This window comes from Cynocephalus volans, chromosome 5, assembly GCF_027409185.1.
Source record: "Cynocephalus volans isolate mCynVol1 chromosome 5, mCynVol1.pri, whole genome shotgun sequence".
In the NCBI taxonomy this organism is placed as follows: Eukaryota; Metazoa; Chordata; class Mammalia; order Dermoptera; family Cynocephalidae; genus Cynocephalus; species Cynocephalus volans.
In genome coordinates, this window is record NC_084464.1 from 124,344,332 (window position 1) to 124,371,158 (window position 26,827).

The following is a 26,827-nucleotide window of genomic DNA, read 5'->3' on the forward strand; positions in this document are numbered from 1 at the left end:
ATTTCCAAATTTCATAAAATTTATTGTTGAGAATTATTTTCCTTTCAAAGATGAATAAAGACAAATAATGACCAATTAGACTGTAAAATAAGTAAATCTTAAAAATGCAACAGGCAAAATCAGTTTAATTTTTCACAATAATTTATTTATTTCAATGAGAGATTATTATTCTTTAAACTAATTCTTTTTATTAAGCTGTACATATGTGGAATAAAAGATGTAAGGTAAGATGATTCTCCCAAATACTGTATCAGAAATTCTATCTTCTTGAAAAAGAAGACTGGTAACATCACTCTACCATTGGTCTAATTTAAAAATCCAAGCTTGAAAACATAATTTTTTAAAGGAATCTGCATTACATGATTTACTTTGAGATTTGTAGTTTTTAATGTAAACCTAAGAATTACAAATTTACAAAAATTAAGTTATGCCAGTAGAAAGTTTTTTTAAAAACATTTTCAGCTGGGATACTTATGCTTTTAGTGGTATCACAGCAGCATACCTCATGCATAAAATCACAAAACAAATAAAATAATTCGGAAAAATTAGAAAAACTAAGACTTCCATGTGTTTATTCTTTATTTTTTCTTTAAAATTACTAGCATTGGCTAGGAAGACAGGAACGTAGAAAGAAATAAAATAAATATTTATTGAGATGCAATGAACTATCAGTTGAATGAATAAATGAATAAGAATATGCCTACTTTCAACTAACTATGGGTTAGACTTGTGCTTTCATATAAAATAATTTTTCTGTACTGTGTTTTCATAATATGAAGATTTTAGAAATGATGGACTCACATCCTTGTACAGCAGGCTACAAGGGAGGCCTCCAGCCATAGCTCTAATAGACCACTCCCTTGGGGGCGAAGTAAGGTGCATTTAATCTTTGGGCTGCTCTGACTGGTAGAAAGCTTTCCCTTATATTTTCAACAGTGTGATAGTACAGTGAAATGTGACTGCATGAGCTTAACCATTATGGTCTTTGGAGTCATACCAACTAGAATCAAAACATTTCTCTATCTTGTGAGCACTCTGAGATGTTAGACTTCCCTTCAATGCATTTATCTCATCTTTAAACTGGGCATGATAAATAAGCTTTACTAAGGATTAAATGAACTAATAATATGAAAGCATACAGCTATTGGTTTTTTAAGTAATTCATTTCTTCTCATCCTTCTGGCTGATTATCTCAAAAGATATTAAATAATATTTTGGAGAAAGTTCCAATATAAAAATTGTGTACCTATATCATTTCACAAATGTGCTTTGTTCTCATTGGAAATTTTACCCCTTAATATTATTGGTATTTGTATCTAAATTGTTAATAATTTTACGTCTAAATTATATGTCTTGATATGCCCTGCCATTTCAGTCATACATACTACAGTAAGCAGCAAGAGGGAGTAAGTGATTAACAAGGCTTGTTCTCCCCCCACTGCAGGTCTATGTATTTGCTATGAACGAAGATAGTTTGCTTAGTTATGTATGTTTACTTGGCACCTTAGAATTAAAAGCACATTTTTAATTAATTGAATCAGCCTAAAATTATGTTGCCTGGACTGCATAATTCAGTTATAAACCTTATTTATAATTTTATGATAAAAATATCACCAAAGTAGATCATTCTCTTTTTAGGAAAAAAAAAAAATCTATCAGCCACATGCACGCTGGCATTTGCCCACTTTCTGTCTAGATTGAATTAAAAGGCCAATTTATAAATAATAAAAAATATATTCATGATATTAACTATATTTTATTTAGTCATAAATAAAATAAATCCCAGCTATAGCTGTTTTTACTATTATACATTTTTTGACATTACTCATGCTATCAAAGCCTTTTGTAATAGAGAAACTTTTCTTCTAGCGTGCACTAAAATATTTTATTGAATGTTTATGTATGTTATTAATAGTCTCAATTTCTCCACATTTCCTAATTTTCCATTGAAAGGTAAGCTTTCTGCTAGATTTGCTATCTATCCACTTCTGCTATTGGCAGACATGTATATATACTAGACTTACTTGCTTTAAAAAAACTCAGTATTAATTTTAGGCTTCAACACAATTCAGGCATTTCCATAGAAACAGAACATTTGAATATTTGTGACGTTTAAGATTACCTTTTGTCACATTGTGCAATTGAAGACTTTCTTTTCTTACTGAAACTGTTAATAAGAAAAATGTAAGTTAAAATATGAATTTTGAAAGTAAATTTTCGTTAAAATTTTACCTCACTTTAAGATTTAGGAACATGAGGATAATTTAATTGTTGTAAATATTTTCTCAAGTTGATTTTCAAAAATTTTGTCTCCTATCCAACTAATACTTTACAAAAATAAATGTTAGCAATACAGATTGTTTTATTGCATAAACAGAGGTACAACATGAATGTAGTGATTAAATTAACTAGAATCCATGGGAAATGGGGCATTCTGATTAACTGATCTCGAGGATAAACAAAAAAGCATCTTTTGTTGTTGTTATTGATGATAGTTCTGATATTTCTAAGAATGCTTTTCCCCTGATCCAATACAATATTTCTTTGATAATTAAGGCCTTTGTAAGTTTTCCAGATAATCACATTGAAATCAGTGATTACTATATTACATCATACAGTTTACTAAATAAATAAATCCAATGTTAAGGAGAAAAGCAGCATTGTGATTTAGTTTTAACTTGATGTTCATCTGTGGTATAATAAATGGATGCTTATTTGGATGAATTGGATTGTCATCCATTACTCCCTTGACACTGTCCCTTAGCATACATACACCAATTTTTACCACGTTTCTTTTAATCAGACTGGCACTCATCACATATATAAATAAAAGCTTTATTTGCAAATTATATGAATAAATGTTGATTCAAAATATTTTGGCTTCAAGACTTTGCATTATGTTTTTCATTCTTTTAGAAAATTACCTTTTTCTTCTTTAAGATGCTTCACTTCTGCTTTTTCTGTAGAGAAGAATTGGTAATTTAGAATAATGTATCAAAATTATTAATAAGTCTTAAGGTTTGGAATTAAATTTTGTATAGTCAATATTCACATTTCAGGAGTCATATGAAAAGAAGTCCATGGTGTTAATTTAGGAATAACAAGTAGAGATTGCTTTAGATTCTAAATTCCTCCTCCCTTTTGATATTTAATAATGTCATATCTCACCTTCTGCATGGATGCACTGCAATTCTGATATGTGCTATAAAACTACAGTCCACATTTTCACAAATTGCTTTTAAGTCACATAATTTATATAATTATGTATTTTTATTCTTTTGTTTTAATGACTAATTTGATGTGTACATCTTAAAATGTCATCTTTACCTTTACTTTCCTTTTCAGATTTTTCAGATTTCTTCTTTCCTAGGGGGAAAATAACAAAAAGAAATCATCATCTTAAAAAACATGATTTTCTTACTCAATCTTGGAGTAAACAGTAGGAGATAAGACTTAATCTCATGAGTGTAGGTGAGGTGAGGGCTCTACTATTTCAAGATGTGGAGAGAGTCTCCCTCCAATGTGTGAGAACATACAATTTCTGTTAAGCTTGGTCATTCTGCTTACCTTCAGTCACCTTTCTGGCAGAGTCCCCTCCATTTTTCTTATATGTTTCAAAGTTAGAGTAAGTCATGCGTTTATTAGTATGTTTAGTATCTACATTTTCTATTTTTATCTTTAGAAAATAAGGATTTGAGTGGTGCAATGGATGCTTAATAAATAAATGAAAATAATGAAAGAGTCCCATAATATCTCCATACAAAATGTGAATACAGTTTTTGAAACAGAGTCTTGGTTGATTGATGATTTTCTTCATCTCCATTTTTCAGACAAAAGTGAGAAAAAAAAACCAATATTTAGTGAGTGACAACCAAGTATGTGGTGAGAATGTGACATATGTTATTTCATTTACTGCTTATAATAAGCGTTTTGGGAAGTCATCATGCCAGTAATGTAGATAAGAAAACCAGGGATTTGAGCAGTCAAGAGATTTTCTAAATGTTACACAGCTAGATAGAGACACAAATTTGCTTATTGCTCCCATGCTCTATGTTATATCCTCTGCAAAAGTAAATACATACCTGATCCTGTAACTTCTGATATTCCTTCTTTAGAAAAGAATGCAACAGGAAAAAAGAAAAAGAAAAAGAAATTAAAAGGAAAGAAAAAATAATAGTTTTTGTTTGTTTTCTTTTAATTACCAGACAGTTGAGTTTTATCTTCAGGTATTTCCTATTAAATTTCAACAATCATGACAATAGACACACATACTCAAAATGGCAAAGAAACACACTGATAATATTTCTGAAAACTGTAACTAGATATCTATTCTGAAAATAGAACCACTCTACAAACTAATCTAAAACTGTCTATTGAAATATCAAGGAATTAATCTATTCTAAATCATTTGGTTGGCTTTTTAATTATAAATTATAAACCTGAGTTATGTAAAACTTTACCTTGATCTTCATGGATGCATGCATGCATTCATTCACTGAATACTTATTAAAGCAACTTCATTTATAAGATGCTGTACCAAGTGTAATTGAGTGAGGTTGTGGGATGAGGTGGAAAAATATAACAGAAACAATGGTTTATATTATAGTGACTCTACAGTCTGATAAGTGAGACAAGACAAAAAATGATACTCTTCTTTGGCGGATGATATTGCAGAGCAAGCCTTAATTTTTGTTTCTTAAGTAAATTCTTAGACTAATAATACACCTAAATTAACCTGGAAAGTTTTAAGAAAAATCTTTCCTTTGCAAACAGTTTTAATGATAACATTTCCAGAAAATAAAACTTCTCTGATTAAGAGAACATTTTTAAACTGTAAGAAATATATCTCTTAAAATATCAGTGTTTTTTATAAACCTAATACATTTAGTTGTCAGTCCTACAAAAGATTTTTAGAAGTTCTTTTCTAAATTCTAGAATAATAAATTAAAATATTTTATAATAATGGAGAGAGAGAATGAATAATGTTTCATAAATAAAACAATATTTTCAAACAACTTTATGGTGATATTTTATATTAGCATTCTAGTTTTGACTCTCAACCCTTAATTTTGTTAATACTCTTCACATCAGTAGTAACAATGCAAACTAAATATACTAGAGAATTTCTCCAACCCAAAGGCAATATTTAATGTTTTAAGATTGGCATTGAAATCTATTCAGAAGAAAATTGTAGCTGCATTTTTAAGAAATCTGTCATAATACTGTTAAGAAAACAAATTAGCCCTTGGGTGTTTAAAAACTTTAAATACAACTTCTAGATACACTATTGATTAAAATGCACATAGTTTTACCCGAGGGCTAAATCTGGGTCATATTTTTAATAGTATCAAATAAGTAATTTCATTGTTTACTGTTGCATTTTTATTATTGTTTGAAACATCAAATAAAATTGATTCTGAATTACTAAAAACAATGTATCTCAAGGTTTTGAAAAAATGATAAAATAAAAAGCTAATGTGCAGACATTAAATAATTGAGGACGGGCATCACAGTGACTATTAGAGGGATCTTCATACTCTCTCTACCCAGTACACCCTAACAAACAACTGCAAGTGGGTGAAAGGGAGATACAGCTACTTTTTATACACAGGTATTAGTTACCATGGTAAATGTGTTAACTACACAGGTATGACAACAGAAAACATTTTAGGCATTCCCTCACATATCATGGTACAATGTAACATACCTAGTAGGTGTTCAGTAAATACATGTCTAAGGATTAATAATCCAAGGATTAATGAATGGAACACACACAATGTCCTTTCTCAATAAGAATCACTTACATAGGTAATAGCATAACGACTATTACATTAATAAACAGACCACATAGCATAGCCTTAAAATTTTAAAATGGCACACTTACTAGAAGTTGGTTTTGGTTTGTCTAAAAAGAAAAAAAAGAAAAGAAAATGAGTGGTAATTTTCTACCTATAGGTAATATATCACCTCTTTATATTTCCTACTTTTGTTTTTCTATAGTTAAAATAGGAATAAGACTGAACTTACATTAACATAAGCAATAGGGAATGCATTTTGAGTAATTTTAAGTCATATTGCCAATGAAATCCCCATAGAACAGTTGTAAAGCTTGAAACTATAGAGTCTTCTTGGTTTGCTCTTTATCCCTGTTTAACTTCATTTTTGATTTGATTCAATATGAATGCTCACAATCTAAAATATTTACTGTTTTTGAATGACACAAAATGCATAATCTACCACTATACTTTCATAATACATATTAATGTTAATTAATATTAACAATTTAAACTTTCCCAATCCAGGCCGAGCCCGTGGAGCACTCGGTAGAGTGCTGCACTGGGAGCGCAGCGGCGCTCCCGCCGCGGGTTCGAATCTTCTATAGGAATGACCGGTGCACTCACTGGCTGAGTGCCGGTCACGAAAAACGACAAAAAAAAAAAAAAAAAAAAACTTTCCCAATCCAGTATTTTGAATGAAAAATTTGACTTTATAAAATCTCAGGAAAAATAAATGGGTGGTAGGTGAAAAACTATTCCATATAAATACATTCTCTCTTTCTACAATATAACCTGTCTTCTGAAATTATTAACTAAAAACATTAATTGTGCAGTCTTACATCTAAAGTTCTATTTGTTCATAATATAGTAGGCAATATTTGGCTATGATTGGGAAGGATTTGATTCATCGAAAATTAGGTCAAGTAGTACTTCAATAGTAGGAATATAAATTGTTACAACGTTTATAGAGAACAATTAGGAATATCTTCAAAACCTACATTGAATATACCTTTTCACTAAAAAATTTTGTTAAGAGATTTTGCCCCACAGATGAATTAACAAAACTAGACAGGTAGACATATTTATTATTATATATCATTAAAGAAAGTTTATAAAACAACCTAAACACATGTCAATCAGAGACTAGTTTAGTAAACTGTATACCACTGTATGATAGGATACTATTAATGAGGAAATTCTTTATGTACTGATATAAAAAATTCTTTTTTTTTTCTTTTTTTTTTTTTAATTTTATTTTGTCGATATACATTGTAGCTGATTATTGCTCCCCATCACCAAAACCTCCCTCCCTTCTCCCTCCCCCCTCCCCCCCAACAATGTCCTTTCTGTTTGCTTGTCGTATCAACTTCAAATAATTGTGGTTGTTATATCTTCTCCCCCCCCCCCCCCGGTTTGTGTGTGTGTGTGTGTGTGTGTGTGTGTGAATTTATATATTAATTTTTAGCTCCCTCCAATAAGTGAGAAGATGTGGTATTTCTCTTTCTGTGCCTGACTTGTTTCACTTAATATAATTTTAAGATACATTCTTGGATACAAAAGTCTAGGGACAGAACTATTTATAAAATGTCATGATCTGTGTAAGAAAAAGAAAAGGGGGAATGTATATACGTTTATTCATATATATATGTGTATATATATATAAAAAATTCTAGAGGATACATTAAGAAATAAGTGATTACCTATTGATACTATTGGATATTTGGGGGATGGGAACTGGTAAAATAGGGGAAAAGAAAGGAAGAGACATTTGAGCTTCCTATGTACCTTAGTGTTCAAACCTTGTGAAGTATTACATATTTTAAAAATTGAATAATATTTTTTAAAAATTAAGCTAACTATTATAGAACGTGATAACGTCTATTTTAAGAAAATATATCACTGGTAAGGGAGATGGGCCCATGGGAGGAACTCTGGGGCACAGCAAGGACAGCTGATCTGCCCCCCCCAGTCACCGTAGGACCACTCAGAGGAGACTGGTCAGGAATATGGAATTGCAAGGGGTGCAGTTTGATGAAAGGACTAAGGCCCAGACCAGAGTTTCTATACAACCCAGGTGCACCAGATTTCACCAGATCTTGAAGTACCTATAAAGTCAACCATTAAAACCTGAGCTTCACAAAAAGCCTTTTCTAGGGAATCAGCAGCAAAGCAGCAAAGCATCAATTTAGCTCAACCACAGAGCTCAAGTACTGGTCCCTGCAGGAAGTCCCCACATTTTAGAAGTAAGAAAAGGACAAATTAGTTCCAGTGCAGAGTTTAAGTGGTGGGAACAGCAAATAATCCAACACAGAACTGAAAAAAAAAAAAAAAAACCAAAGTACCCACAACCAGAGACAAAGTTCAATAATTAGTAAATGTCTCATTTTACCAAAGAATACCTATAACACCTTGAAGGACCGGAAGTCCCCTGGGCTACCAATCCAGGAAGTGGGGAGGGCCAGCGGCCTCAGCCATGCCCCACTGACACCCATAACCAGTCCCAAGGATGGGGGCCAAGGGCTCGGCCACAGACCCTTGACAAGTGCAACCACCCCAGCGACAACCAAGCCACAGCAGGAAATGCCCCGGGCTCTCCTAAGCTGGGGCAGTGGGGAGCCTAGGGCCTTATCCACCGCCCCCCTCTCCCCAGGCTCAACTAGCCCAGTGGCGACCAGCAAGCCTCAGCAAGAAGGGCCTCCAGTTCCTGAGCTGGGGTGGTGGGGGGCAAGGGCTATTGCCACACCCCCTTGACATCTGTGCAGAGCCTGACAATAACCAAGCCACCACCGGAAGCCCATCTGTCTCCTCTGTGGGAATGTGGGGGGTGCCACAGGCCTCAATCCCACCCCTCCTCCTTCCTCCTTCTTCCATCCCATTTCCATCCCCTTTCCCCTTTCCCTCTCCCTCCCACTGCTCTACAATAACATCATAGAATGTAAAAATAAAATAAATAAAATTAAAAATATATATACCACACTGAAATTCACAAATTTAACACGTGTAATTTGATAAAATATTTATAAACTACAAACAGTGAATCAACCTCATCAGCATAATACACAATATTAATACTGACAACAGTGAAATACTGAATATTTTGGAAGGAACTTGTGAATTATGAAAGCAAATCTAATTTTTAATTTTGCTGTATTATAGTAGTATATTTGGCAATTCGTGCTTAATTGACAATACCACAGCCCTTATGTCAGATAAAGTAGATTATACTACAAAACCACAAGACTAAACACTACCAGAAAGCAAAATAAAAAACACTTTATGTGTTGCTTTTTTTTTCAGATTTAACAAAAATAGTGCATTAAGATAGAATATAAGCCAAAAAAGGCAAAATTACCTGTTTTTATAGACAGAGGCTCTTTTTCTTGTTGTTCAGATTTTTCTAAAAAGAGAAATCAAGATTCACTGGCAATCTGTATTCTTTGTGTGCTAAGCATTTCTTATTTATATATTTGCAGGTGATTCTCAGTTTACACTGGAGACGTGCTCCCAAAGTCATTTTCATGCAACTTGGAACACTGAAAGCATATTGCCATAGAAACACATTATAAACAAGGTGAAGTTCATTCTCAGGACACTATAAAAGGCCACGTGGTATAAGAAGAAGATAGAATACTCCAAATATGAGAATAAGATTTTTCTCTCTTTCTTGGCTGAAGGTTGAGTCATTCCTTGGGGATATTTTAAAGTAGATGACATTTGCCTTTGGCATGTTATCGACTCTTTTTGCCTTTCTGATTCCTTGTTACCTTCTTGTCAGGTCTGAAGTAATTTAGTGTTGAACCTTACTTTCTTGTTGAAAATGTAACCTAGATCTGCTGTATTCCAGAGAGCACCACATCTTGTATTTTCATTGTCCTGTACCACCCTCCCTTTCCAGGACCAGTTAGAATTCTCACAGCTGAATCTCAACTAATTCTAGGACATTAGAAGTGGAATCAAAATTTCTGAGTAGCTGACATCCCCCACAGCCCTCTGAAAAACATTTAAATTTAAAAAAAATAAAAATAAGAGATCTCTTTCTTTCATCAAATGTGGAATTTAAAATGAAACCATATAGGGTGGGGTATTAAGAATATTTGGAAATCGAGCTGATCACTGAAAACAGGCCAAGTATTAGTTCTTTCTAATGACCTCTAGTGTTAGTCCTCCTGAGATGTTCTTGACGTTTACCTGTTCTTTCTTTCCCTCACTCCTGAATTTGGAGATGCTATAAAATTACTACTATTTTTTTCCAACATTATGCACCAAAAGAAGTAGGTGGGCAGATGTGGGACTCCTGGTGTGATAAGCTTAAACAGGGTATTTGTAATTTAGGGATTGACAGCATTCAAGAATGAACTTCCATGAACTAAATTTGCATAAATGTTAATATTAAATAAGCATTCAAAATGAAAGAAAATTAAGAAGCCAATATTCAAGCTATTAAACTGTCATAATAACTGCACTACAAAAGTATAATAAATCAGAGTAACAATAATACAAAATATATATTCAAAACACATGTCAGAGATACTAGGATGTGAATATTATGCTTTGTACATTTGTCCATATCTCCTGAACTACTTTTATGGCCTTTTAACTGGTCTCCCACATTCCTCTAGGGACCTTGACAATCCATTTTTCGTGCAGAAGTCAGAATATATTCAACCAATAGCCACTCATGCCTTTGTCTAACTTTATGTTTCAGAAATGTACATCATTCAAGGAAGAACATCACAATTTTGAGAAAATGTTGGACACATTTACCACGTATGCGACAATGGGGCAAATGTTCATGCCTTTCTGAGCTTAATTATCACCTTTTAAACTCTCTGTCACTGTAATCTCTGCATCACACCTGACAGTGAAATGGATGATCTTTAAAATCTACACCCATGAAGAAATTCCATGATTTTAATACAGGCTTAGTAAAATGTTTATAATTTTATGGATTATAAATGAAGAAGTCTAAACCTATAGCATAATTAATACAGCTTAAAGCAAATTAAAAACAATATGATTCATAACACTGACAGTTATGTATCATTTCATTTTTCTTTGTTATTCATTATGTATGTTTAAAAGATTTCCCACCTAAAACTTCCAGATATTTTTTCCTTGTAATTATAATAAATCATTACTTAGTAGTGAAAGAGAAGAAAGTTAAATCAAAGTCATAGCTATAACATTCATTTATGACTTATACAGGTAGTTTAGCTATAGGCAGCACTAAAAATAACAAAGAAAAACAAGCAAATTGTTAAAGTTGAAATGGTCAAGCAATACTTCTCAGGTTTTATTCTTTTCATTGCTCACTTGCTGGTTTGGGCTTGACTGTGGAGAATGGAGGAAAGAAAATGGCATATTGATGAGTATAAACTACAGAAGAAATAATTCTTTAGTGTTTCTATTCATTTATTCTTAGTTTTAGGTTCTCTCCTTAGCTTAAGCTTAAACTATTTTCTCTGAGTACTAATATTTCAGTGTCAGCAAACACATTAATCATACTGCTTAGCAAAAAACTGAAAGACACAGGAAATGCACATAAAATTTAAGACTATATATTTGGAACACAAATACATTGAGCTAGTTTCTTCATAATTTTCAAGCATTCGTATAACTGAATGAGATATTCAGGGGGCCAGATGAATATTTGGGGGAGCAAATAAATTAGAGGAATGTTTACCAATATTACGAATTTAGGCAATGGGTGGAATAGAGTCCAGTGATCATATGAGGTAATGTGAAAATGGCCATATGAGCTTTCTTTCTTATGAAATAACTGTCTATAATTTTAAAATAATTAGTTCTCTCTTGAATTCTATTATATTTTCCTCTAAGAAACTGCATTTAAATTCTTATTATCTGATTATCTTAATTAAAGGAAAAAAAATACTTCACAGACTTTTTAATATTAAAATGATTATTAGTAAGAGATGGAACTCTCTAAATGGCCAAGGTGGGTAGAATTTCCATTTTGGAACCAAATGGAGATTTATTGCTTCAAGACTTCAGCTGAATTTCATTGTCCTTATAGAAAAGACTCCAGAATTGCAAGAATGTGTGAACTCCTTTTTCTCTTCACATGAAGTAATGAGGGCCAGACTGTTTATACTTTAATATTATGTGTTCTGCTGATCATTATTTAAGGCAGATTTTAAAAGTTATATAACCACGTAACATTCTATGGAGCTTTAATGAAATTATTTCAGCAAATTTATAAATAGCAGAAAGTTTCAGATTTCTGTTATTGTGAGATGTGAGGAAATGGGGGTTGAAAATGAGATTAAACACCTAAGAGCACAAGGTATCAATGCATTACATAGATTTCCTCAAGAATTACATGTAAGCTTAGGTCAATCACACTTTTAAAAATATGGTTATGCCACTCCAGTTTTTATTATCTTTTAGTAACAAAATTATATTATGTATATCTTCAGTTATTTACAAGAATTTTATGGAACTAAAAGTCTGCACACTTTAGTGAAGTTGTGTGCATGCGTACCTACATAATATCAAACTGATAAACAGAAGAAATATATGAAATACCTTATTTACCTGTTTTTTCTATGGTGGCAGCTTTCACCTGCTTGAGGGCTTTCTCTTCTGTGATAGGAAAAAATGTTAACGGAAGTAGAAATTTTGAATACTTCAGTACAAAACAGTGATATAGTTCAACCTTGATATTTTTTTATTATTTTAAAAACAACACCAAGCCAAGAAAAACTTATCTGTTTCCTCATTAAAACAGCAAATAATATTTTCTATAAAATCAGATGGGAGCAGAAAGAAAATTTGTCCAGCTTAGAGATGCCCTGTGCAGCTCTTTCGCCATGAAGGTTTTTCTAATTTAAGTGGTCCCCTAACCTGCCAATACAAACCTTATCCTTTGCCTTTACTGTGCTTCGCTGTGTTTATCTGCACAGAGGTATTACTTTATAAAGTGTATATATCCCCTTTTCATTATTAAGTTACAATAAGAAGATGCAATTTTTGATTTTTCTTGTGCAGATACCCCCGTGGGAACCTAGGATTAGCTGGGGGACCCAAATTTCTTATGGTGTAACGCTGGGGAAGACAATGGTGGTACACTGATGGGATGTCTTCTGTCCTCTATGATTTTACGTGGTCAGAGATATTTGAGTCAAAGAGATTATTACCTGACTATTTGGCTAAAGAGATTATTACAATGATCTGATATAAAATTAAACTTCTTAAGTATTTGGCAGTGGGACTGAATCAACTGGTCAAATATCTTAATCAGAAAGTTTTACTGGGTAGTAGAGAATTAATTTAAAGAGCATGAGGGATGTAACCGAGCTAAAAGAGAGTTGTGACTAGAAACAATGCATTTGATATACACTCAGAGACTAAGCTCTTTCACTCCCTCTGTATTTCACCTCAAAATGGCTAACATTTGGGATGCAAAAAAATAACAGGGTTTCATTATCGAAACTTAAATTAGGAGGTTCTAAACATTGTTTCTAAAGTTTTGCTTATGTCAGTACAGATGGCTGTTTTCACCTCCCCATGCTCCAGCCCTGCTTTCTTTATTCTTGTATTTTCAGTTGTTGGGATCTCATATTTTTTAAAGCACAGGAGAATTAAATCAAATTGACTCAAATATATAGTATAGAGATTTTCTAAAGCACAATTTAAAAAAAATAACCAAAAGTTTTCCTAAGATTTGTTTAGGAAAATTATGTTTTAACTTTTCCAAGATTCTGGCCTAACCATACTACAACATTGGGGAAACAATTCGGCCTGAGATGAAGGATAATTCTACAGAAAAACTGAGGCTCAGGTAGCCTCAAAATTAAATTCATATTTAATCGGCTTAAATAAAAACTTAAAGTTTCTATTCTTTAGTAAAAACTAATTAGTAACCTCATTTTGGCAAATTCTGTATCTTTCTTTATAAGCCGAACACATGGGCTCACCTCTACTTTCTCCAAATGCAAAACCAGAAATGAAAAGAAAGAAGGGAGTCAAGGATGGAGAAAAGAAAGAGAGGGAAGGAAGAGGGGGAAAATGGTGATTTCCTCAGCATTTTGGAATGAAAGAGCCAATCTGAACTACAAGTTTTCTAAGAATGTCTTGCCTCAAATAGAACAAAACAAAGCAAAATATAAAGCCCATTCTCCTGAGTGCTGGTGACGATGGTCTTTCTGCGAGCTAACTTCTGATGGGAAGGGTGACTAGCTGTCTAGCTACATATGACCAGTCATGTTTCAGCACAAAAGACATTGAGAAGATGGCTAAAACTGAGGGTTTTTTAGAAGCTGAGGACTTAAGACATGAACTGTCTCAAATAACTTTGTATTTTACTCCAAACTCTTCCTTCTGCTAAAACTAGGACACTGAGAGACAATTTGATACTACAAATACCACCTGCAAAATACCTGGTTTACCATGAGAAACAGTGTTTTCTGGCTTCACTATGTCTTGTTCTGAAAATAATCAAAAGAAAATCTTTTTAGGTATTTAGAAGCTTTATAAATCAACATACAATGAATGTTCTCTGTGAGTTAGTCCCGTGATTTCTTAAATAAAAAATAATTAACAGCTTTTGGCCAATAGAGAAAAAATATTCCTAAATTCTCATGTCATCCTAGTTCATACGGAAAACTTAAAGGTTTTGGTTCATGAAAACAATACACCAAGAATTCCTATTTACATTTAAACAGCTAATTTCCAAAACATAGGCTGTAATAAAGCTTAAATATAAAAGCATAAATTGAAAATATGTAATTCTGAAAATATTTCAAAATTTTCTAGTAAAAAATTTTTATATAAGCATTATACATGATATTAATATACATACTGTGTATTTGCACTTTTTCAGATGAGGCTAAAAAAGGATAGATAACATATTAAATTAAATGACCTGTAAAAATGTAAGATTTAACAATAACAAATATAAGTTTTAGATGGTACTAGGCCTGACTAGCTTTAAATGGTATTGGGATTCTGGTTTAAAAAAAAAAAAAGGGAAAGATGCAAAATGCTTATATTTGGTAAAACATATTCAACTGCAGCAAATAAATATAAATCAGAGAAATAAATCATAAAATAGTAAATGGGCATTTATAAGCCTTGTAACATTACAAATGTATTAATTACAAGAACAACTAGACTCAAGTTTGTGATTAGTTGCTAGGTAAGCGTTAAAGGCAGAGGTGGTATTACATACTCGCATTTGTCTAGATGTAGATTTGCTATGCAACTTTTATAATGAAGAAATAGCTTCCACAGAGCCTGAGGGCTTTTTTTTTTTTTTTTTTTTAACTTACCTCAGGTCAAATCCTAATTGGTATTAGAACTAGGACTTAAACACTAAATAGCAATGTAAACTTTGAAAGTTCATCCTCTTTTTAGGTCAATGTTACCTCTTAATAAAACAATAGAGTTAGTCTGGGACAATTTGTTAGTGGAAACACCCAGGGTTTGAAGCAAATCAGACATGGGGCAAAATCTCAGCTCCAACACTTATTAACTTGAAAATCTTGAAAAAGTAACTTACTTTCCAAGCTTGGTCAATTAGAGTATTTCCACAAATATTGAGTATGGATAATAATTACTATGTTGCATGTTTCTCATAATGATATGATGAAAGTAAAAATGCTATGCTAATCACTGTAGATGTGTATGTAATAAGTTCTTCTTTTTTTCTTCAAACCCCAGTAGTCTATGATTTTGTGATATTTTTATGACTCTGGTATAATATTGGAAATAAAGCCACAAATTAAACATAATCATACTTGATTTCAAAGGACCCCAAGAAATGTCTCCTGAAACCCAGAGTCTCTGCTGTTGTTTATTTAAAGCCATATTCTAGATGTTTTTTTTTCGACGAGATATCCCCATTCTCACCTAATCCAGTACTGTAAAATCATGTTGAGCAACGGAGTAGAAAAAATAATGAGAAAATTACACTCTGTGTAAATTCACCTGGTGGGAGGTAAGCCCCTTTTAGTTATATAATAAAGGCAATGTCAGCTCTGAATCTGTTTAAAATAAAAATATTATTACCTAGTTTTGCTTCCTTTTTAACTTGTGTCTCTGAAGGGAAGAAAAAGGCAGAAAATTTTAAACCTTAAAAAAAATAAACTAGAGCACAAATTCATTTTTGGAAGTCATTTTATTTTGTTCACCATAATTAAAAGAGAAGAATTTTACTAAAAAGTATTTCAGTTTCATGCCTATTTGTCAATGATGGACTACTAAACACACAGTAGTTAGAAACATGCTATACACTTATTTGTCATTAACTTGTTACTACTGCTTAATTGATTTAAACCTAAATTTTCTACGTTTTCCTCAAGATGATGGTTGTGGGAAATAGTCCCAAAGTCAACATAAGATAAATGATTTGAACAAAAAGATTTGGAAGAGTCTCTTTGAAATATCTATCAATGGATATTTATGTGATTTAGAAAGCTAGACAAATAGTGTTAAGGCTTGAAAGTGTCCCCACAAAAGACATGTTGAGTCCTAACACCCAGTACATCAGAATGTGACCTTACTTATAAATAAGGTTGCTGAAGATGTAATTAGCTGAGGTAAGATAAGGTCATACTAGAGTATGGTGGGTCCTTAATCTAGAATAACTGGTGTCCTTATAAAAAGAGGAGAGGAAACACAGACAGAGGGACAAAGGGAGAAGACGGCTGACTGATAATGGAGGCAGAGATTGAAGTGATGCATCTACAAGCCAAGGGACACCAAGGACTGCTGCCAAACACCAGGAGCTAGAAGAGGCAAGTTTGAAAAGGAGTGTCGCTCTACCAACACCTTGATTCTGGACTTCTAGCCTCCAGAACTGTGAGAGAATAAATTTCCATGGTTTCAAGCAACACAGTTTGTGGTACTTTATTACCACTATCCAAGGAAACGAACTGATTTTGGTATAGGGAAGTAGGGTGCTGCTGTATACAAATACCTATAAGTGTGGAAGTGGTTTTGGAATCGGGTAATGGGCAGAGGCTGGAAGAGTTTTGAGGGACTTGACATAAAAGCCTAGATTGCCTCGAAGAGACTATTGGCAAAAATACTGACATTGAAGTCTATTCTGCTGAGGGCTCAGAAAAAAAGTTAGGGAGCTATGAGAAAGCTTCAGTTATCTTAGATTCCATATACATGGATAATTCAGAAAGGTTGTGGAAAATGGAACTGAAAGATAATGTGAAATTTTCCTCCAGTAATTTTTAAAGACCTCTCGTACCCTTGTGTGTTTGTGCGTATGTGTATGTGTATATGTGTGTGTGCATATCTGTCTTAGTCTGTTTTGTGCTGTTATAACAGAATATCACAGACTGGGTAACTTATAAAGAGCATAAATATATTTCTCACAGTTCTGAAGGCTGGAAAAGCCAGGATCAAGGCACTAGATGGTTCAGCCTCTGGTTCCTCATGGCACTGTGCTGCTGCATCCTCTGAACAGGAGGAATGCTGTGTCCTCACACGGTAGAAGGTGGAAGGGGAAGAGAGCATGGTGGTTAAACACTTGGTGAAGCCTCTTTTACACAGGCCTTAATTCCATTCATGAAGGAGCCCTCATGGCCCGATAACCTTTTAAAGGCCTCATCTCTTAACAGGATTACATTGGCAACACTTGAATTTTGAGGGAACACACTCAAACCATAGCAATATCTAAACTGCCATATAGATATATATTGCCATATACATATATATGTATATCAACAGAATGTTGCTAAAAATAGAAATGTTAAAGGTGATTCTGGTAATATATCAAGAAAAATGAGGAACACGTTATAAACGCCGGAGGAAAGCGGATATTTGTTATAAAGTGGCAGAGGACTTGGCTGAATTATGTTCTTCTGTTAGGTGGAAGGTAGAATTTGTAAGTGAATAACTTGGATATTTAGCAAGGAAATTTCCATGCAATGTGTGAAAGGTGCAGACAGACATTTCTCCTTGTTGCTTATGATAAAATACGAGGAAAGATATGTTTAAGAAGGAACTCTTAAGCAAAAAGGAACCAACACTTGATGTTTTGGAAAATTCTTAGCCTATCTAGACAGTGCCAACAGTGTGTCTGGACAAATTTTTGCTAAAGAGATTAGGTGTGTGACTTCTGAATCCAATCAACCATGTCAGCAAGAGACAGGTATAGAAATGTCTTTTTCCAGGAAAGATCAGTGGCGGACCAACTTATCCAATGAATCTGACCCTCATGAACTGAATTGGAGACTGGTCAGATTTGGGGGGATTTTATACAAGCAAAAATAATTCCATCCTGGGCAAAAAGAGACAGAGACAGGATGAAATGAAGGAATAATGACACCAAAGGCAGAATCATGGATTCAAAGGCCTGGGCTGATATAATTAGTTAAGATGTGGTCGTAGGAGGGTAGGGTAAATTCTCAAGCCAACATGACAGGTGTACCTAGGAGAAGAAAAGAAGAGACACACAAACGGAGAGGATGGCCATGTGATAATGATGGAGGCAGAGATCGACGTGATGCATCTACAAGCCAAGGAACACTGAGGATTTCTGGCAAACACCAGAAGCTGGAAGAGGCAAGGAAGGATTCTTCCCTACAGATTTTAAGAAAAACATGCCCTGATGACACCTTGACTTGGAACTTCTAGCCTCCAGAACTGTGAGAGAATACATTTCTACAACATCAGTACAATTAGGAAAGATGAACCAAAATTTTAACTGTTTTCAGAATCAGTTTGCTGTGTGTTCTTTTGAAAGCAATTCTGCTGCTATTGCAGCCTTAGAAATGTTCGTCTAACTCAGGAGTCCCCCCAAAAAGAAAGATGAGAGCAGCTATTTTTCTCATAGAATATCTGTGTCCTACAATAATCAGGAAAATTGTGGTTTTGTTAGGTGTCAACTCAATTAGTCAATTGCTTCTTCTGAACTATATAAATTTCTCAGAGATTTCATCTATGAAAATAGAGGGATTTTTCCTAGGAATAAATAGTATAGAGAAATATATATATCTTTTTTTCTTAAGTTGGACAAGGATAAAATTTGATATAATATTTGCACTAAGACACGACATTTACAAAGACATATTGTGTTATTCATTACAAATATAGAATGGATGTATGAATCTAGATATAAAATACACATACCTGGCTTCTCTCCTTTTATTACTTGTGGTGGCTCTAAAAATATGTGAACATTGTTACAATAATTACAGAATGATATTTATTTCCTGTATTCATCCATATTTCTTTTATATATTATTCATTGCTTTACAATCTGTATATCAGTTTTCTTTTTCTTATGATTATGACAAATTAATATAAACAGACAAGTAAAGGTCCCTCACTATCAATCAAAATAAGAATTACCTTCAGAAAAAAAATGGAAATGTGAGCTAAGATTTTTAATGACAAGGTAAGAAAGGTTACTGGTTTATAAATCCAGCGAATAAGTGATGAAGGTAAATTTCAGCGTAGCATATTCTCAGAAATACACTTAGGATAAAAGGTACAATGTCTACACAAAATAGTTAAGCCTTCAACTTTAAGCAAAATATTCAACATAAAATCATAATATGAGTATAAGCACGAATTTAAGATTTATTTTATTTTCTTTCTTTATTGATTTGGCATGCATATAACATACGTGGTTTGGGCTTGACTTCTTTGCCTAGAAAAAGTATAAAAATTATTAAAGACTGAGTCATACAATGCATATTGAATTGACATTATTGACTATGACAGAATATATTATGTGTTTAAAAGTTGAAATCAAACAATATAGACCCAAGTTATTCTTCTTTATTGAAATTCTATAGCATAGGTAACTTAATGTTTATGGTCAAGTTCCTAGTTGAAAAACCATTTTAAATAACAAAACTCTTAGTTTAACTTGATAGCACCATTATTAAAACAATTTGCTCACAAACTCTTGTGTGCAATGTTAAGTTTTTTTTAAACCTAATATTAGGAAAGAACACACACAATTTTATTTTGAGAAGTTACCATTAACTCTTCATTTTCTAAGAAGAAAAATGTAAGACTATTGTTTTCATTTCTGTTAAGATTATCAACGTTTTGTCTGTCTCAGTAAAGTATAATATATTAAAAATGATTGTAGCTGAATTTGGAGCTATCGATGACTGAAAATATATCACACACTTTTACTGCATGTTGAATCCCTAGTGCAGGGATTGGCAAACTTTTTCTGTAAAAAGTTAGATAGTATATATTTTCAGGCTTGGGGGTGTATGATCTCTAACACAATTCTTTAACTGAGCTGTTACATAACAGAAGCAGCAGTAGACAATAGTATGAATTAATAGGAAAGGCTGTGTTCCAATAAAACTTTATTTATAGAAACTGGTAGCCAGTATGTGGGCCACTGTTTGTCAACCTCTGCTCTATTCATAGTTTTAATTTTCTCAATTTTTATGTCAACGAACATTTGAACACTCAACAAAATCATCTTGCTTTGATTCCGTGTTTCCTTATAAATGCCATCTGATACTTTTCATCACTGCCCAACCCAAATTCTTAAGAATATCATCTTTACTTGCTTTTTACACTTTCTGACTCCCATTTAATCATTAACTTATTATAATCTAGTTTCTACTGTCGCCATTCTATTAATCAGACTTCTCTAGTCACCAATTCACCCCCCCCACACACACACACTTGCCAAGACCAATGGACATATGCAACCATATTGATCACTTTCTCCTTAAATCCCTGCTCACTTGGTTTTTGGGAAGGGTGAACATAACATATTCTAATGTAATGGGATAAATATTAATACTGCCCTCTTTTACTCTCAAAAGTATCATAGTAACTTCCACTTCTAGCTAAGATAAAATAACAGGGACCTGATTAGTCCTCAAAGGGGATACAAAAGAAAACAGACAAAATATACAAAATGATGGTTTTGAAGATGTTGGACATGAGACAACAAAGGACAGTGATCCTTGAGTGATGCAAGCATATGGGGCGTGCCCTATAATTGCTTCAGCTTAATGCTTTGAGAGAGTTACAAGGCCTTACTGTGGGAATGAAAAACCCCAGGCAGATCTCTGAGTTGATGAGATGGAGCTAGGAGTTCAGAAAGGCCAAAACAGCTACAGATCACATTTCAGTGTACTGTGAACTAGAGAGCTGCCAAGAGGAGAGAGAGAATTCTGGAGATGTGAAGAAGGTCCCCTTAATTCTTCAGATGAGCACTGACTAGCATAAGCACAAGGGATACTACTTGAGGCTAGGAATGAAACAATGGAAAGAATACTGAAGCTTTACAGTAAGTGTTGAAGTTTGGTAGTGTCTTGGCAGTCCTCCAGCTCTGTTTTTTCTTTAGAATTGTGTTCACTATTGCTATGGTTTGAATGTGGTCTCCACCAAAACTCATGTTGAAATTTTATCCCTAATGTGTCAGTGTTGGGAAGTGGGGTCTAGTGGAAGGTGTCTGGGTCATGGGGACGATCCCTTATAAATAGATGAATACTCCCCCTTGGGGTGAGCATGTTCTTGCTCTCACAAGAGTAGCTAAGTTCTCAAAAGTATGTTTTCTTCAGTTTCTCTCTCTTGCTTCCTCTGTTGCCATGTGATCTCTGCACATGACTGCTCCCCTTCCATTTTCCACAATGAGTGGAAGCAGTTTGAAACCCTCACCAGATGCAGCTGCCCACGCTTAACCTTTCCAGCCACCAGAGTCATGAGCCAAATAAGCCTCTTTGCCTTACAAATTACCCAGTCTCAGGTATTCTGTTACAGCAACACAAAACAAAATAAGACAGCTATTCTGGGTCTTTTTCCATCTCACAGCAACTTTAGAATTGGTGTGTTGATATCCACAAACCACAGTCATGCCTCACTTGATGATGGGAATACAAGCTAAGAAATGCTTAGTCAATATCATTGTTTCACAGACATCACAAAGTGTACTTACACAAACCTAAATGGTATAGACCACCACACACCTAGGCTGTATGGCATAACCATTATAATCTTATGGGATGACCATTGTTTATGCAGTTTATTGTTGACCAAAATATGGTTTTGAGGTTCACGACTGTAATTTGCCAGGATTTTGATGGAGATTTTGTTGCAAATATAAATCAATTTGGGAAAAGCTGGCCTCATAAAACAATTAAATTGTTCCTGTCCACAAACATGCAATATCTCTTCATTTATTTATTCTTTGACTTATCTTTCACCAGAGTTTTGTTCCCTTCACTTTTTATTTGGCTAACTTCTATTTATGGGACAGCTTAGCTCACCCAGTCAGAAAGCTTTATCTAATGCAGTTGGATTGCCTTCCCCTTTTATGCACTGATGTTATTTTGTAAATCTCTTTATCATGATGTTAATTACAATCTACTGTATGTGTCAGCTTAAGTGAATGTCTTCTACACTGTGAGATATTTGAGGGCAGAGGTCATGGGTACCCATCACTGAATCCAGAGAACTGGTGTAATGTGTAAATACATGGTTATATCATAGGCACTCAGTCAATTACTGTTTGCTCATTAGATAAATAAATAAGTTAATAAAAACAAGATAAGGTAAATAAAAAGAAAAATTGAGCAAATAAAAACGAATTTAAAAATATATGAATTCAGAAGTTACATTAAAACACAAAATGCATGTTAAAAATTATTCACAGTTTCTTTGACTCGGCATCTCTCAGCTTTCTTGCAAAGAGATGAAAAGTGCAAACTTATACAATTCATTATGTTTTTAAGATATAAATACATAAGTTTTTTGATGTTTTTGTTTTTATTGGAACATAATTGATTATACTAATTTGTGGAGTACAGAATTGACTGTCAATACCTGTATACAATAAGTGATGATCAAATCAGGATAATTAAGATATTCGTTATTGCAAAACATAATCATTCTTTGTGTTTATTAACCAATTTCTCCCTAACCCCTATCCCATCCTCCTTTCTCATCTCCAGTAACCACAGATCTGTTCTTTTCTTCTAAAAGTTCAACAAATTACTGTGATTCTTTCCTTTTCTTTTCCTTCCTTCCTTTTTTCCTTCCTTCCTTCCTTCCTTCCTTCCTTCCTTCCTTCCTTCCTTCCTTCCTTCCTTCCTTCCTTCCTTCTTTCCTTCCTTCCTTCCCTTTCTCTTTCTCTTTCTCTCTTTCTTTCTTTCTCTTTTAGTTCCCACTTATGAGTGAGGACATGCTATATTTCTCTTTCTGTGCCTGGCTTATTTCACTTAACATAATTTTCTCCAAGCTCATCCATTTTGCTTTGAATAGCAGAATTTAATTATTTTTATGGCAGAGTAGTATTCCGTTGTGTACACATACCACATTTTCCTTATCCAGTCATCCATAAATGGACATTCAGGTTGGAATAAGTTTTTTAAGAGAAGCAGAGAAATCCTTATTAATGATAACCAAGATAAATTAGTTTCATGGGTTCTTAGGAAAAAAAGAAAAGGCTGTATAATGTAGTAAATCCTCAGCAATATCCTTAACCTAAATACATAATGGTTTTTATAGGACTTCACCTATTACCCTCCACATGGACCAAGGAAACTTTATCAAGCACAGTTCAATAAGAAAAAAAAAAAATAACTTTGGGCCAAATAAATGTGGTTCAGGTACACAGCTATATATTCTGGCTACATGTAGTGATAAAAATCAACGTTATAGAGACTCATTGCAATGATATTTGGAGGAATATATAGCTATGTTTCTGTTGACATAACCCTCTAAGAACATGCACAAAAACATAAAAAACATAAAACACACACATACACACCATGTTGAGCAAATATAATGTGCTCAATTGTGCTCTTGAAGCCCAGCCAGATTATGAAAATCTTGATTTTAAAGTTTTCTCATTCATAAAACCAGATTGTGATAAATGCTGGACAAATGTCTATTCCCACTAAATTATGTAATTACAAAATCTGGGTTTCAGAGTTAGTTGCTTACATGCTATCTCCTACATCTATTTACTTCCAAGTTTAATTTCATTTGCAGTCATGTAACATCTCTCTAATTATTCTGCTGTTCTCTTTATACTGTTATGGGTTGAACTGTGTATCCCAAAAATATATGTAGAAATCCAAACACCCAGTATCCCTTATGTGGAAATAGGGTCTTTGAAGGTATAATGAAGTTAAGATCACTAGCGAGGACCCTAATTTGAATATGACTGGTGTCCTTATAAGAAGAGATAAAGAGGCACAGAGATGAACACACATAGAAGGAAGATGAAGATGATACAAAGACACACAAGGAGAATACCACGTAACAACAAAGGCAGAGATTGGAGTAATGCATCCACAATCCAAGGAATACCAAGGATTACCAGCAATACCAGAACCTAAGAGAAGTGAATGGGACAGATTCTCTACTAGATCCTTCAGAGAGAGCATAGTCCTGCCAACAGCTTGGTTTCAGACTTCTGGCTCTTGAGAACTGTAAAAGAATAGATTTCTATCACTTTAAGCTACCCAGTTTGTGGCACTTGCTATGACAGCCCTGGGAAACTAATACACTGACAGTATTTTCTTAGTCCATTTTGGAGGCTTTTACAGAATACCAGAGACTGGGTAACTTATAAAAATGAGAAATTTATTTCTCACAGTTCTGGAGGCTAGGAAGTTTAATATCAAGATGTTGGCATTTGGCAAGAGCCTTCTTGCTGCATGTTCCCATGGCAAAAGGTGAGAGGGTGAGAGAAAGATATAGAAAGAGAGGAAAGAAGAAAACCAAACTTGCCCTTATATAACAAAACAACTTCCACAATAACAAACCCCCTCCCATGATAACAGCATTAACCCATTCATGAGGGCAGAGCCCTCAAGGCCTGATCACCTCTCATTAGGCCCCACCTCCCAACAATGTTGCACTGGGGATTAAGGTTCCAGTGCATGCTTTGGGGGGACACATTCAAACTGTGGCAGTGCGGGCCGAGCCCGTGGCGCACTTGGTAGAGTGCTGCGCTGGGAGCGCGGCGACTCTCCCGCCGCGGGTTCGGATCCCATATAGGAATGACCAGTGCGCTCACTGGCTGAGTGCTGGTCACGAAAAAGACAAAAAAAAAAAAAAAAACTGTGGCAGTGCTTTAGACCAATCCACCTGTGCCTCTCACCATAATTACCAAGAACATCAACACTAGTCATGAAGACAAAGGCTTTTTCTCTTTTTTCAACTTTGTAGCCAGAGAAATTTTCTAACATGCATGTTTTGTCATTTCACATATCACATCTTTTCCTTAAGCACGTACCTTCATTATTAACTATAATTGCCTCTGCATGGTCTATGAGGTTATTAATGAATCTAATTGCTGCTTATCACCGTCTTCCCTCTGTTAATAATTTTGTACTCTATGTTCAAGTCATACCAAAGTATTTTATTTTTAATAACAAATTTAAGGTTTCTGCTTCTGGGCTGATATATATGTTGATCTCTGTATAGACTATGCTTTCTCTTTATTTGGCTAAATTGCATTTATTACTCAAATATTACTCTAAAAATAAGCTGCTCTAGATAGCTTTTCCTTAATCTCTTAGATGAACCTTTCATATTCCAATAATATTCTTTATCTTTATCTTAGCACCAAATATACTGTACTGAAATGTATGGTTGCTTGATCATCCTTCCAATATCTTATAACGTCCACAGAAGCAGAACTGTGGTGTTTCCAAAGCTTAGCATGGTTCCTGGAATATTGGAACTTATCACTAAATATATAGTGACTAAATTAAATTAATACCTACTATGCAGTTTGGGACTAGAAACTTCTTACTTAGAAGATTGCTGGAGTACATGATTCATTTTAAGGCCATTAGATCTTTGCTGCTAACAGGCTAGATGTTGACTTACAGAAGGACAATTGTTCTTCTCCAATACATGGGTAAATTAATAACTGAGGGCTCAAAGTTATACATATTAGAACATCTCAATACCTCACATCTAGAAAGAAAGGTAAAAGCAGCTGACTCTAATCCCATTAAATATTGAATTGTATGTAGAATAATAAATCTTAAATTATTCCTGCAACAATTAGGTAACAATTCCAATTACCTCTGACATCCAGTTATAGTTCATGACATTGGAACTATGTCATTTTCATTAGCAACATATGTTTTTCTATGTTTTCTATAATGGGGAAAAATCATGTCTTAAGTGTAATTCATTAATTTACAGGCAAAAAATAAAAATAAAAACAAAGAAAAGACAATAATACACACCTCTCATTTTACAGCACTGGATATTTTATTTTTCAATGTACCTAATAAATCATTTGATTTGCTAATAAATTATTTCTGATGTAGTGATAAATGACCTAATGTACTAATACATTATATACACAGATTTTGAATCTCAAAGTAATAATAAGTCTCAGCCTTTATATATGTATTAAAAGTCAGAGATCTATAGTGAACTTAAGTCTATATAGTTTAGTCTATTAACAATTCTAGTTCAGGAATCATTAAAGTGAGTAATGTCAATAAAGTTTTTTAAATAATTTGCCTCATAAATTTTTCTCTAGGGTGATTAATTATTTAATAGTGATCAATAGTGTAATAATTTCACTTAATGATCTTGCTGATTTGCATGTCCATAAGTAGCTGCAACATATTTTTAAAAAGATATTTGTCAAATTACTATATTAATTCACTAATAAAGTAACTTTGTGTGCTCTATTTTTCTTAAACTTTCTAATCACCTCTACCTGATAGAAATATATCAGAAACCAATCAAGAGTACCCTAAAGCCTACTAATTATGAGGTTGTTTAGAATTTGAATTTTAAAAGTAGGAAAAGTAAAATTCCCAAGTACAAGCAAGAAGCTACATTTTCATAAATTTATTCCCAAAATTTATAATTTGGCTAATCATCTCACAGAAACTGCCTCATTACTGGATCTAATGAGCAAATTAGCTCCCCCATAGGGATTTATCATATTTTAATTTTGTCAAAACAATTGAGGTGATTATCAAAAAATTCGAATTTTGCAAAATTCATAAATATAACATTATTTTAGGGATATAATACAAAGGTACTTCAAAAGGCTTGTGAAAAAATAGATAATCTGAATGTTTCCATAAACTATTTGAAGACCC

The 26,827-nt window shown here is 33.6% G+C and overlaps 1 protein-coding gene across 15 annotated transcripts in view; it reads right to left on the reverse strand.

Annotated features, from left to right (window-relative positions):
- The window catches only part of TRDN (triadin), a 387,419-nt gene that overhangs the window by 32,560 nt on the left and 328,032 nt on the right, over positions 1 to 26,827 (reverse strand). For 7 of the 15 annotated variants that reach the window (XM_063096112.1, XM_063096113.1, XM_063096117.1 and 4 more), the window contains 13 exons: positions 19,384 to 19,407; positions 18,885 to 18,917; positions 15,807 to 15,836; positions 14,599 to 14,625; positions 14,177 to 14,224; positions 12,333 to 12,380; positions 11,091 to 11,108; positions 9,130 to 9,174; positions 5,885 to 5,905; positions 4,083 to 4,109; positions 3,328 to 3,366; positions 2,925 to 2,960; positions 2,123 to 2,167 (listed from right to left, as the gene is read on the reverse strand). In XM_063096112.1, coding sequence (XP_062952182.1) covers positions 2,123 to 2,167; positions 2,925 to 2,960; positions 3,328 to 3,366; positions 4,083 to 4,109; positions 5,885 to 5,905; positions 9,130 to 9,174; positions 11,091 to 11,108; positions 12,333 to 12,380; positions 14,177 to 14,224; positions 14,599 to 14,625; positions 15,807 to 15,836; positions 18,885 to 18,917; positions 19,384 to 19,407 — 441 coding nt within the window. The remainder of the gene's footprint in view (positions 1 to 2,122; positions 2,168 to 2,924; positions 2,961 to 3,327; positions 3,367 to 4,082; positions 4,110 to 5,884; positions 5,906 to 9,129; positions 9,175 to 11,090; positions 11,109 to 12,332; positions 12,381 to 14,176; positions 14,225 to 14,598; positions 14,626 to 15,806; positions 15,837 to 18,884; positions 18,918 to 19,383; positions 19,408 to 26,827) is intronic. The other 8 variants (XM_063096120.1, XM_063096119.1, XM_063096122.1 and 5 more) reach the window with 6 other exon arrangements.